Raw genomic sequence first — 14,634 nt, 5'->3', positions numbered from 1 at the left:
GGAAGGCCTCTTGACCCCCTGTGAAGCTTTTGTTACTCCCAATGGAAGGGTCCAAAGCTTTGCAAATATTAAACCTCACCCTTTTTAGATTTTAATTACCTTTTAGCTCTACGGTGTTGAACTAAAGGGTAAAAAACATCAGCTGCATGAGTTTTTTGTTGTTGCAATGGCTGCTATCTGCAAAGATAATTGACAGCTCCATATCAAAAGTTAGCTGTCTTGCTCTGTCTTTTTCACAGAAGACACTTTGAATTGTCATTGTAGGAAAAGCAAGGGTGTTACTAATAACACTAACGATGACTTTGTTCTATGGAGCCATCATCAGTCTTATTGTCTACACCTGTGCTTTTGTCAAAATGTCTGTCATTAAAAAGGCAGCCTAATGCTGCGTTCCATTCAAAGTCAGAGGTCCAGATATTCAGACCTCCTACTGGAGAAAGTACAATAAAGTGCCACTCAAAGTCAGAGTGCCTACTTTAGATCTTAGGCCAAATCCATGTACAACACTTCGGGGTCTGACGTCACACAACAATGGCAGCATCCATGGAGGCGTACATTGTAAATGGTGAGAAATCATCTAAAAGGCAACATAAAGTATATTTGCATGTATTTATTTAAAATAATACATTTACTATAATATAATAAAACCTGTTCTGCATGTAAATTGATGTCAAAATATTAGTATTTAGGATTACATTAGCATTTTCTTGCTATTTGGTAATGTGCACCTGGAACGCTTGGAAGTCAGAAGTTTTTTTGACCTTCTGACCTTGAAATTCTGACCTCCGATTTTGAATGGAACACAGCATTACTGTAGCCGGCTAGCTCCTGTTAGCAATAGCAACAAAAAATGACACACCACTCTGCCTTTTTACTATTTATCGAGGAAACAGTGGTCAAAACATGAGTGAACTTACAAGTCACCTTTAATATTTTGTTCAGTAAAGGTTAAATTACATATTGACACACAAACACTGACCTTTAAGAAAGACTGGTGCCAAAATTAAAGCTCAGTGGAGAACTGACTGACTCAATATTTAATGCAGGCAAAGTGGATGTTGATGCAAAGTGTTTTGATACTTTTTAAAAATAAGTCTGAAGTCTGTAGCTTCAACAAACTATTTTCTTTTAGTTAACTAGCAAGCAGGCTTCAGTTGGCAGCTATTTTCTCTTTTCAGACAATAAACTGCTTGTATGAAGCTCACACTGGCTGCACCTTCAGTGTTTGGGTTTTGAAAATGACAATAAAAGAAACAGCACTTACTTGCAGTCAGTGTGTGTTGGTCTGTAGTAGAAAGCCGGAACCTTCTGCTCATATTTGGCCCGGGCTGCACTGTTTCCTGTAGCAGCCATCAACTGAAAGGGAGACAAAACAACACAAACTGGTGATCCAAATGAATCCAATAATCACTTTAACAGAATATATATATATATATATAATACATGTCTTTCAAACACACTTGCGGGTTTTGGAGTTCTGGGGATATATTCAAATGAATAAAAGACACAACTATTTAAAGTTGAATGTCCCTCTCCTATGCCATATCCAAAAACATAACTCCACAGTGCTTAAAGAATCATTTGAAGTGCCTTCCTCCATTTTGCACAACGCCCCTCCCTTGTATAAATAACAAACATCCCCTTAAAAAAGCACAAAGTCATACATAGGACATGAAATGTTTGATGCGCCAAATTTTCTGTCAGAGGTTCCTCTAACCCTCTGTATGTAAAATAAATAAAATAAAATAAAAATAAATTATATAAAATTAAATTAAATTAAATAATAATAACTTTATTTATACAGCACCAAGCTTAAAGGTCAGAGGCAAAAACATGTTAGGAAGAAGACATATGATAAAGAGAAAAATATATTTAAAAACAATTTTAAAGAACCCGCTCATAAAAGTAGCCTAAATAGGATAAAAAGAATACAAGCATGAAACACAGAATGTGAAATAAACAATAGTCATCATAAAGTCATCATAAAATAGTGGGATCGAAACGAATAAAAAGAATAAAAAGACAAATTAAAAGATAAAATAAAAAAAGAATCAGAAAAGAAGAAGAAGAAAAATGACATCACAGCAAAAAAGCATGTCTAAAAAATTGGGTTGTAAGTGGTTTTATATGTACAACCCCAATTTTGGAACCAAGCCTTCACCTTTGCCTATATTTTTCCAAATTACTGAAAGTGTGCAACTTCAGCAACACCACATATTTCTCCTGTACTATCATATGGATTTCAAAATAAAATCTAATAAGATAAAAGGAACACAAACTGCTTTGCTCCTTGAGGACGTTATAAAATAAATAATGCCAACACTTTTTAAAGCACATCCACATAACAGCAGCCGTGACATTTCAGTGAAATAGGACCTGCAGAATGGTGACAACAAAACTACCAACTGGAAAAATAACATTAAACTTTAAATAAGATGACAAAAAATGGGCTAAAGCAAAGAGAATCTAAAGTATGACAGAACTTCTTTAGCTGTGGGATTAATTGTAGAATTGGCTACACTGCACTGGGACGTGTCTGCCTTCTTCCCTCCATTGTTCGTTTCATCCAAGGATAATCCCTGAGCCCAATCCAGCTGGCTGAATCCCTCAACGCGCCTCTCTTATCCTCTGAGGGGCTCTGGGAAAGGATGCAGCACTGAGGTGTTTTATTGTTGAGGTCAAATAGCAGCAGAAAATTTAATATGAACCTCGAAAGGAAGTCAAAGATATCAACATGTGACACACCTGCTCCCAAACAGGGATGCATTCAACACTTCAGATGTGACATGTACATAATGTCCATGTCATCAAAGCAAAAGACAGGGACATTTTGGAGCTATTTAATAATCACCTCGGCTCCAGTATCCACTTTTAGATATGCCTCCTCTTTGTGCTCACTGCGACAGACTCTGAGTTGCAAGCATCTGAAGAGCTTCACATTCAGTTATTACTCATAAAATAACCAGATATTCATGATTACATCATCGACATGGCAACAACAAATTTTACCACATAAGTCTGTTTTTAATTTTCGATGGCACCACATTAAAAAAAGAGCTGGGACCTCATTAATCAACACATGCATACTCCCACTTTCACACAATAACAATGATAAATCTAATTTGTTCTACATGCATCTACTTCAGTGCACACAAGTCCCAGTACAGTTAATGTACAGTTATTTTCTGTGGTCAAGTGTAACAACTATAACCTTGATTGTTTTGGTGTTTTTTTGCTTTTTAGTGTTTTCTTATTTTTTTGTTCTTAGTTTTGCAGCTGTCTGACAATACCTTTGCCCATGCTACTCTTTTGCATTGTTCTTCTTCACCTCTGTGAGCTATTATTAGGGCTTCAACATTTGATACATATACACACACGGATAAAGTCTCCTGCCCATGCTTTGTGTCCATCAAGGTGTTATATCATGTTCATAAGAATGAGTCTGATGCAAGGTCACAGTAACCATGACCTTTGACCACCATGATCCAATCACTTCATCATTAAATACAATGGAACGTTTGTGCTGCATTTGAGGCAGGTCCTTCAAGGTGTTATTGAGAAATCTCATACACAAGAATGAGACGGACAAGGTCACAGTGACCTTGGCCTTTGGCCTATGACCAACAAAATCTAGTCAGTTCATCACTGAAGCCAAGTGAACGTTTGTGCTAAAGTTAAAGAAAATCACATTCACAAAAATAAGATAGACATGGTCACAGTGACATTGACCTTTGACCAATGACCACTAAAATCTAACCAGTTTATCATTGAATCCAAGGAGATGTTTGTGCAGTAGTTTTTAGAAACTCCCTCAAGATGTTTTTTGAGATTTCATGTTCAAAAGAATGGATGGACCTGAAAACATAACATACATCCAGCTATAGCTATTGTTGGTACAAAGGCATAAAAAGGATCAAATGTAGTTATTGTTTTTCTGCAGAAGCTTCTATACTACTTGGTACTGGGTTATTTTGGTCAATACCCTAAAGGTACTGAATACCAATACCCAGTTCTTCTATTTTTGCTGTTAGACAAAAGTGTCCGCTCTGATTGTGGATGTTTTATTGGAATGGGACCAAAACAGCTCCAGAGGTCTCAAAAATAAAAGTCTGGCATCTGAAAATCACCCCTAAACCCTCCCTGTACTACAATTACAGAACAGGAGATTCAACTCAAAGCCTTCACTTTCCTTTTTTCCCCACACTACAATCAAATCCAATCATCCAATCATCAAATACTCTTTGGGTTTTATCTCGAAACGCCCACCACTGCACTATATTACTCTTAGATTTTGCCTTGCACAAACTTGCTGTCCCCTTAACATCCCAATTATTGTCCTCCCAACTCTCAAACCTGCTGTTTTTCCTTATGACTCATGCCAGCATCACCTCCCTCCAAAGTCCTTTTTGTCACCCAGTGGTGGTGTTAAACCGCTGATCCATTCAGGGGACATCTTCACTCTTCCGCAGCAGAGGAAAAGCTATTTTTTGTTCCAAACGACAACCTCAAAATATGCATTTCTGTGTTAACAAATTCGCACAGAGCTCATATTTCTTGCTGACATGTTTCTGAAGGGGGTGAATTTGCGAGGCGCACAACAGCTCAGCTTCTTTTTTCACATACAGGAGGAAAGTGTAAACAGTCTCACTAATGGAATGGTGCTTTATTGATCCTTGTGAGGAAATACTCCCGCCCCAAAGAGAGGTCAGAGGTCACGATCAGCCGAAGATCAATGTTCTTGAGGAGATAAGAATTCATCTTACACAAGGACCACAGATATGTTTAGGCACTGGTATCACAGACAATTTAAGCATTTTTACCTGATTTAAATTGTCTTCATAAAGCAAGATTTCCTTTCTTTCTGTTTTAACCAAACAAATCATCCCTAAACTACAAGTTCTGCACAAAAATAGGCAGCAGCCAGCGATTTGAGTTAATGAGATGTGCAACAACAGTATGTGTCAGCAAGCAGAGCTGCTACGGCTCTATAAAAACCATCACTTTGCCTTTATTTCACTGACATGTTTCCCCATCCTGCTTTTTTTCTGTCATATTGTTAAAAAAACAAAAACGTCGCCTGACTGGGCTGTTTCCATAGAAACAAAGAAAAAAAATTTTTTAAATGATGGTACAGTTTTAGAGTCTGCAGTTACCATGGGCTCCATACTTCATAATATTAGTCTGTAGTGTATTCATATTCATGTAATTCAATTACCAAATGCACACAATCAGCATGCACAATTAAGAATTTGAACTTAGTTAACCCGATGAATCCTGAGTGAATTGGTTTGGTTTCTTTAAAAAAAATGGTAAAAAAAAAGTGATGAACTTTGTACATTTCTATGGCATAGCTGACCTAGTTTTATGAAAAGCAGTGGCATGCATCTTTAAGAAAAGGCCATGCAATCATCAATTTTCTTGTGCTTAATTTTTTTCTGAGATATGACTGAGAATCACAATTGGTCCGTGTCTGTCATACGAGCCGTGCACAGTCTGCCTTTCTGCACAAAACACTTGTTAAACCCTTTGAAACCTGGATTAACCTGGACTTTTGTTGAGCTGCATTCAGATGCCTCTTTGTTTAGATCTTTGAACTGTAGGCAAATTGGTTTATTTCAGAAACATAGGTAAAACAGAGATGAGCAACTTGGCAAGAAACAACCGCAACATGTTTCTTGCAACTTGGCAAGAAACACTCTAGCTTTTAAGAGATCTATATTTAAAATTATAATAATTATATTTATTTTTTAAACTATTTTTATTAAAGAGATAAAGGCAATTTAACCAGGCTTTAAAGGGATAACTTGAGAATCATAATGCATTAAGCTGAATGAATTGCGACAAAGATAAGGGGGAACTGATGTTTTATTTAAGATGTGTGCATGTTTTTAAAAGATATGTCTAAGGTGGGGTTCTGCAATTCGAGTACAGTGTACGGTTTCTTTTGCAGCCCCACCTCCACGTCACTGGCATCCCACGTGTCCTGGATAGACTTGACTCGGCTGATGTGGGGAATGCTCCGGTGAAGGAGCGAGCAGGCCTGGCAAACAAACACACCCAAAGTCAGCGACGCCCAGTCCGGCTCTGCAGGAGAGAGAGAGAGAGAAGGGGAGGGAGGCAGGGGACATAGAGAGATCAAGCATGGAGGTGAATGGAGAATTGAGTTTGGGGAGCGTTAGAGAAGGGAGGAAATGAAATTGGGAACAGAGAAATGATAGAGAGAATGGCGATGGGGTTGAGGAGAGATAAAGGAGGAGGGGTGAGGAAATCTTGTCATAAAAGCGCTGCAACAAAGGGAGCAGCAGCTCAAGGTTCAGGCTATAAATACTGAAAGTGCTGATGCTGGCGCTGTTAGGGGGTAATAGGAGCAAAGTAAATGAAGCAAATATTACAAGGGACTCTGGTCGAGTGTGTCCCTGCTCATAAAGTAGAGCAAAACATGATTTGGGGGAAATCCTATTTTGCTCACTGACAGGAAACAGACTGCCTGAGATCTGATCAGAATGCAGCCGAGGTAGTTATCAGGTTAGGTACATCACCAGGCTCCAAAATGCATACACACGCGCACCTTGCAAATAAACACATTTCTATACAATATTTTGCACTTTAACCCTTTGAAACCTGGATCTTCACCAGTTTTCTTGAGCTGCACTCAGGCACCTCTGAAAAGCTAATTTGACCCTTTGAAACCTGAGCATTTTTGTTTGACTTCTTTCAAAAACTAAAATAGCAATGGCCAATTTGGCAGGAAATGTTTCACAAATTGCAAGACATTAGTAAAAAAAAGTGACAACAACTTTCATAAAAATAAGTTTTAAAATTTAGGGAGGATTATTAGGATTTAAAAAAATATATATATTATTAGGAAATTATCACAGAAAAATTATATTCATAATTTAATAATTCTATATTTAAAAATATGTTACAGAAAAATATAACAAAATATATAAAATAAATACTCACACACCCGCATCTATATACATTCATTCATTTATTCATTTCATTTTAATCCGTCTTTTAGTTTATTTTTTAGGTTTTTGACTTTCATTATTATTGTCAGTATTTTTTTTGCTAATTTTTTGGGCCATGTCTTGTTAAGTTGCTCGTTGTCTTCTCCCCCTATATTTAAAAGAAATCCAACCAATTTGCTCAGGTTTCAAAGAGTTAAAGAAGATGAGAAATCAGACAAGTACAAACACACACACATCCTGGCTTCACATACACACACACACATTTCTGCACAGACCATATGCTGCTTATTGCCAACATGAGCATGTGACTAAGCACACATTTTGACTGCATTTCTACAAAAACCAACAGCCCCATCAGTAGTCAGACAGAATGTGCAAAAAAAGTTTTTTTTTTTCTTTCTCTGCAGCGTGATGCAGCAGCAGCAGCATCCGTGGGTGTTCAGCAAAGGTACATCTGAGTCACTGTATCACACATAGACTTTGATTCTGTCCATGCAAATGAAGATGTCAAAGTCAGAGAGGCAGAGTGTCAGAGACGGTGGCAGGGAGAGAGATGGAGAGAGACAGAGTGTGGTGAGAGCTGAGTGTCAGAAAATAAGGGAACAGAGAGAGATGAAAATGCAGATTGGAATTTTACGCTGAAGGTAGAAATAATCTGATGGGTCCAAATAACAGCTCAGTGAGTGTACAAGAAGAAGCACTTTAAAAGTGCAACTTGGTAAATGTAATACGGATTTCTCTTGTTTAATGTTATCTGTGACTCTGGGAGACTGTGATAAGCCTTCCTCACCATTATCTGATATTTTATTGACTGGGAAATGAATCGGTTAGTCAAATTAATAACTAACAAATTAACCCATTAACACCCATTTTCTTGTGCTGCATTCAGATGTCAGATGTTTCTTTTGAAAAAAATTAACAACTCATCAAGAAATGTCCTGTAACTTGGAAAAATATTTAAAAAAGAAAAAATATAATGTAAATGGAAAACGTGACAAGGAAATTATCCTCAAATTAGCAGTTGGGATCATTAAAAAAAAAAAAAAAAAAAAATTTAAAAAAATGTCCACACAACTATATTTATAACTCTCTTAATTATATATATAAAAATATGTTACAGAATTGTTTTTGATTATTTATTTTTGGGTTTCTTTTCTCTTTTTTTTTTCTTTTTTAAAATAAATTTTTGCTTATTTCCATGTAATTTTCTTGGTTTAGGGTTAGGGGTTAGAGTTAGGGTTAGGGTAAGCCTTGCTAATTTCCTGTCCTAGCCAAATTTCTGAGCTTTCAAAGGGTTAATCAGTCACATGCAGTCTGTTAAAAAAACAACAACTATATAACAGATTTCTGCAGATATCAGACAATTAAATTTAATGATTTTTGTTAAGTGGCAATTTTGTGGCAGTTAAGACCTAACAAATTCAAATTTAAGACTATATAATGACGTTTAAGGCCAGATAATTATTTTAAAACCCTGTAAAAGTGTTTTATAATACATTATTAATGATGCTGGAAAGTATAAATCTGCATTTAACTAAAAAGATTTTCCACGATCAGTGAATCTGTCTATTATCCTTTGTTTCTTAAACAAAAAGATGCAATTCACTACCTTTATGAGGCTGCTAAAAGCATCTGCCTAATAAGTCATAAATAAATTTGGATCAGATGGTCATTTTCTTTTACTTCAACTATTTTTTATTTTCACTGCCATTTAACCTGCCAGTTACATTTCAAGGGTCCAAGGTGACATCCATAAATGCTTTCTTTTGTTCCATTAGCCTTCAAAACCCAAATATATTTCGTTTACACTCATATTAAAGAGAGAAAAGCAGCAAATCCTCACATTTCAGAAAGCAATGGAAGTTTGGTATTTTTAGCATGATACATGGGTTCTAGCATTTCTAGTATTTCAGCACCTTTGTAGGATTTTAAGACATTCCTAAGACTTTAGGATGTTTGTAGGATTTTAGGATGTTTCTTGAATTTTAGGATGTTTTCCGGATTTTAGGAAATCTCTAGGACTTTAACATGTGTCTAGGATGACGTTTTTAGGATTTAAGGACGTTTTTCGGATTTTAGAATTTTAGGATGTTTCTAAGATTTTAGGACATTTATAGGATTTTATGACTTTTTATGACATTTTTATGACTTATGATTTCGAGACATTTCCAGGATTAAAGGACGTCGTTAGGATTTAGGACGTTTTTAGGATTTTCAGATGTCTCTAGGATTTGAGGACATTAGGGGCTTAGCTGGGACCTCTTTTAGGGGGTGTGGGGATCCTCCACTGACACCTTTTTAATAAACAAGCTCTATTCTGATGCTGTTTTATGCACTCTGGCACCTTACATATACTAAAAGAAAACAAAACAAAACAATTCCCCGTGTGCATCACTTTATTTTCAATGTGAATTAGAAAATGGTTGTGGGGCCACCCACAACCCTATCAGGGGCCAGATTTGGCCCATGGGCTGCAAGCTGTATTACTGGTACAGGCCAATATAAATACAACTTCCATATGCTAAAAAAATCAGCCAGGACTGTGTGTGTGTGTGTGTGTGTGTGTGTGTGTGTGTATTGCACCAAGTATTTGCACACGTGTTAACATGCATAGTTTATGCATGGCCACAAGCAGCCATGAGTGCTATGTCCCCGACGGGCAACACTCAAAAATCACCACAGTCTCTCTCCATCTCTCTCTCTGCAGCTGCCATTTCTCACACAAGGAGGCCCTCAGCATGGTGCGCGCAAGCCATGTGAATACACACATGCAAGCACTGTGAGAGCGTGGAACACTCAAGGGAATCGTAAAAGAGAGAGAAAGGGGGGAAAAGAGGGCAAAAAAAAAAAATACTACTCTTGCATTTCTGTGTCCTCTTGAGGCTGGAGAAAGCATAGATGGAGATGCCACAGAGCCCGACTGCGGAGATGAGGAGGTGATGGAGGAGGAGAGGTAGGAGGTGCGGAGGAAGGGATGGGAGGAAGAGTGTGGGTTCTTCATCATGCAGAGAGATGATGTGAGCGCACAAAATCCCCCGAGGGCCGTTACTGGCATCTACGATAATCTTTCTTCAATTTATCTCTTTTAACCCCAGACAAGTAGGCAATATTTTTTATAAATGTCACCTAAATCTTGAAATCATTCAGGATTGTGATCAAGCACAAAGCACTTGAAATGGCGCTTAGATGCACGTAAATCAAACCACTTGCCTTTTTTTTATTTGTTACATCTCCTTTTATTGCCAGCAACACGCAAAATACACACCTACACACAACCCTGCTGACACGAAAACACACAGCCATTCAGCGGTGAGGTCATCGCCGTCTGAGTCAGGCCTTATGGAGAAGCAGACAGCACTCATAGAGATTACTGTGGCCGCATGACTGACTAACCACACACACACACACACACTCACATAGGACTTCCTCCTTTACATGTTCAGAGACAGGATTGCTGCGAATGACAGACACACAGTTGTAGCGAACAGGAGGATGAAAACTCCTGATGTAGTGTGACTCTCATTTTGTTTCGCCATGCATATGCTGTTTGTTAAAGAGCTGCTGCTCCATCTCGGAGGAATTGTAAAGAAAAAAAGTCAAATTTCGCAGGCGGCACTTGCTGGTGAGACAACAGAGCTTTTGATTCGACGGCACCAGGTTGAAGAAAGGAGTGCCTGTGGCGTTACTGCAGGGCAGATGCAGGAGAAATTAATGAGGGGGCATTTAAACAATGGCAGCCCCTGTGCCTGTGAGCATTTGCAGGCACTTTTCTGCATCTGCAGCAGTTCATTTGTATGTCTGGACACATCAGTCTGTTGGCTGCTTCACGGTGGGGGTTAATGACTTGACAGCAGAGGTTGTGACCCTCTCGTGTCTTGGCTAAACCCCTCAGGCACTGGCACAGGCTTTTATTTCTACAGCAGTCTTATATTTTACTCAACTTTTGTCTAACCTCATCTTGACCCTGTATTTGTAAAATGCCTGAGTCTTTCAGAAGAAAATCATCAAGGTTTCTTCATTTCTAAAGGCTATTTTTTTATACAGCATGTGGTTTTAAGGGTGAACATACAATAAAGTTTACACATAAGATATTCCAATTGAATCTGTTAAACTGTGTCTGTGTATGGCTGCAATTTGTGTTATATTTCTTGCTGTCGTTGAGGTAGGGTTTCCCACACAATCATTTATGCGTGGCGGCCTGCCATGATCAAAACATCTACCTCCACACATTGATTTTGTATTTTTGGAGCTGGACCATTTATCAGGAGTGCTATTGGAATATATATACTGTGCGGTTATGCATTGCACCACACTGTCGAGGCAAAGACTATACTCTGGGCACAGACAGAGCAGCAGAATGCCAGGTGGAATGCAAGTGAAACTTAACGGTTATTTATCTAGCCTACAACTCAAACCTCTTAAACTGCTGTTGAGAAAAAAAAAGAACTCAGATCTGCAAAAACTTTCGGATTTAGAGGGGACACAGAATGACAAAGTCATTTGCTTTTATTGAATATTATGCCTTTAAATCTTAACTCCAAACAGCATGTTTGGTTTGTTGAGTGTATTTATTTTTGAAAAGCGTAATCACATTCCCTTTTTTTTTGATACACAAGATTAAGTAGATTTAAATACCAAATAATCTGAGTACTTAATGGATGGGAACTTAGTTCCAGTTGAGAACTGGTACCACTTTGTTCAGACTCAGAGACATTAAAACAATTGGGTCAATGCTGATAACCTTTACAGGCCAACTTTTTTTAATGCACAATATTCATCAGGAATCAATAAAAATTCGTACTGATAAGCAAAATCGATAATGGCATTGGTATCAATAAAATCTCGTCAATTCACATCCCTCATTATCATGCAATCTCTACAGCTCCTTTCCCACTATACAAAAAACACTACAAACAACACAACAATACACTCTAACATCTGACTTTTGTATTGAATGAACTGGTATCTTTATCCACCATGAAGTGTCATGTCTTTGCTCAAATTAACCTAAATAAATGAATACAGTACTGGCCTACCAATAACACAGTTTTTAAGAAGAACAAGGGGTTGACGTCATCAAATGCTGCACTTTGACAGAGGAAATTTAGGACAACCCACCATTTATCAACAGTTCCAAGTTTCCAGCCGGTGACCTTCAAACTGTCTGTTTCAGCAAGCTGTTTCAAAGACACGTCAAGGAATTGACATTTTAGAGCAGATGGCTCCACAGAGAGATTTGAGGCCTGTTCTCTGTGATAGTGCATACATGAAGATATAATCTTAAAGTCACAATTCCAAAAATTGTGTGCATAAGCAGGAGTTTGGGTTAGTGGAGGAAGCTGCAGTAGTGAACAGAGTTGGAATGTTGGTATAGATGAGTGGTCAGTGAGTAAAAGGTTATAATGATTGCGCTGCATACCTCCATGAATATAATTTATGCAGCTGGTAGCCAAGCAGCTGAAGAATGAGCCACTGAAAGTAAAGCATGAATGGAGCAGCTGATGCCAATCAGCTAATGCAAGTGTGACTTCAGTGCTCTGTCGTAACTGATGCAATGCATTCGACAATCTTTTACCCTTTTGCATCTGAAAGTAACACATATATGCAGGTTTTTTAAACGCACTATAAACAGGAAATAGAATCTTTTTGCACCAGACAGGAGCTTTTAACAGGGCTCTGCGGCAGACTAGGGGGCTTTTTCATTTTTCTTGTCAAGTTCAGTGGCATGAATGTGCTAGAAAAAAAGGAGCATGGAGCCAAGTGAAATGTCACAGAGGTATCTTGGAGATTCACAAAGGTTGAATGCACTTTTGTCGACAAATTTGACAAGTTGACATTTGACCCTTGAAACCTGAGCAAACTGGATTGATTTCTTTCAAAAACATGAGAAGAAGGTAATAAGCAACTAAAGAACAAATGACCCAAAAATTAGCAAGAAATTAGTAAACAGTACAAGAAAATTACATGAAAATTAGTTAGTTAATTAATTAATAATTTTGTATCCTTATTTTGTATCATATAATTATGATAATTATAAACAATTTTTCTCTAGCTTTTTTTCTAAGTTTCCCTTAACATTTTTCTCATGCCTTTTAAAAATAATTTTCTAAATCTACTCATTTATTGCAGTTTGTGAAACATTTATGACCAAGTTGCTCATTGCCTTTTTCCCCTCTGTTTTTGAAAGAAATTGAACTAATTTGCTTGGACTTAAAATGTTTAAATATTTGTGAGAGGCATCTGAAAGCAGCACAAGAAAAGTGATGTCACTCAAGGTTTCAAAGGATTAATTATCTTACTAACTACTAAACTAAACTGCAGATAAAACAATACAATGCATCTATGTTAAGATGGAACCCTCAGAATAAAATTTTCAACTTATGCAGCAAACACATTACCAACAATTTAAGTAGCTCGGGCCAGATCTCACTTACTCACACCAGTTTTTATCTCAACACTTGCAATGGGAAATGCAGATAAGTTTTTGTTTTCTCCAACTTTCCTTAAAAAACATTGACAAATAGTCTGGAAAGCTATGAGCCCGCTGCCATAGGAGCCTGAACCCCCTTCCTATCTCATCATCATTCCTGCTGTTTCTGCTGTTCGACAAACACCTTCCTTACACACCCCAGAGGACCGCTGAGGCTTCTCTCCGGTGGGAATTACTCGTTTGTGTGTCCTTAGCGAAGGACAGAACTACAACGCTGCTGAGCTACAGAGAAACCCTGCCGTATAAGCTCCCAGCTCAGCCTCGCAGCGAGTCTCATCTGAGCACACCAGCAGAGAAAAGATAGGGGGAAAAAAACGCAAAGGTAAGGAAGGGCAGAGTAAGAATGACTAAGCATTAAAAAAAAGGACAAATGATGTTGCCACTTTGTGAGTTTTCAGACAAATTACAGCAGGCTGTCTGTCTGCTTAATGGATGTTGTATCTGAGATGGGAAGATGAGACAAGGTTAAGGGAGGACAGACAGGTCACTGCTGATGATGTGATAGTCTTAGTTTACTCTGTAACCTGCAGATTCACATACAATAGACAGCTTTCATGTGATTTAATGCTGCAGCCATATTGGAGACCCTTAGCATTGCTTTTCTTGTTATACAGATTTGGTAAGTTTCTGTGGTGGGTTTGATGGGAGAAAAATTTATCACTGGTATATTTCACTCTATACGTGCAAATTATTGCTTTGTTAGCGAATCACATTGAGGTTAACACATTTTATTAACTTGTTCAGATACATCATTCCAATTGACATTACCTTTCTAGGATGTTTAGATCTTTGATGACTGTCATCTGATTCCACCCAAATGCACTTAATTATTTGATGGGATGTCTGTAAGCCAATCACTCTGTTACACATCATTTAAAGTGGACTGCAGTGGAGACACACCCTCTTTTTTAACAAGCATGGCCGACCATGAGGAAAGGAGGAAGAGCAAGGCACGTTTCAGTCTATTAATCATAATGTCGAAGTGCATAGTTTGTGTTTAAACTTTATTTAAAGTACACATGAGATGTTATACTGCATACACATGTCAAAATATCAAATATCATCTGAAAGATTTATAGCTTTTACTCAGAATCCGGTGAAATGGATAGTGGATCTAAGTTCACCGGAATATTAGAAAGAATTGGTCTTGATAAGGTTTGATAAGGTAATGAA

At 37.7% G+C, this 14,634-nt stretch overlaps 1 protein-coding gene across 2 annotated transcripts in view; it reads right to left on the bottom strand.

Annotated features, from left to right (window-relative positions):
- Window positions 1-14,634, bottom strand: part of LOC121959189 (arf-GAP with dual PH domain-containing protein 1) — a 38,232-nt gene that overhangs the window by 18,061 nt on the left and 5,537 nt on the right. Inside the window, exons 2-3 of one of the 2 annotated variants that reach the window (XM_042508401.2) lie at window positions 5,957-6,084; window positions 1,265-1,356 (exon numbers count right to left, since the gene is read on the bottom strand). In XM_042508401.2, coding sequence (XP_042364335.1) covers window positions 1,265-1,356; window positions 5,957-6,084 — 220 coding nt within the window. The remainder of the gene's footprint in view (window positions 1-1,264; window positions 1,357-5,956; window positions 6,085-14,634) is intronic. The other variant, XM_042508402.2, reaches the window with a different exon arrangement.

This window comes from Plectropomus leopardus, chromosome 19 (genome assembly GCF_026936395.1).
Source record: "Plectropomus leopardus strain MGB_pleo_1.0 chromosome 19, ASM2693639v1, whole genome shotgun sequence".
Lineage (NCBI taxonomy): Eukaryota > Metazoa > Chordata > Actinopteri > Perciformes > Serranidae > Plectropomus > Plectropomus leopardus.
This window is presented reverse-complemented; position numbering and strand designations above follow the sequence as displayed.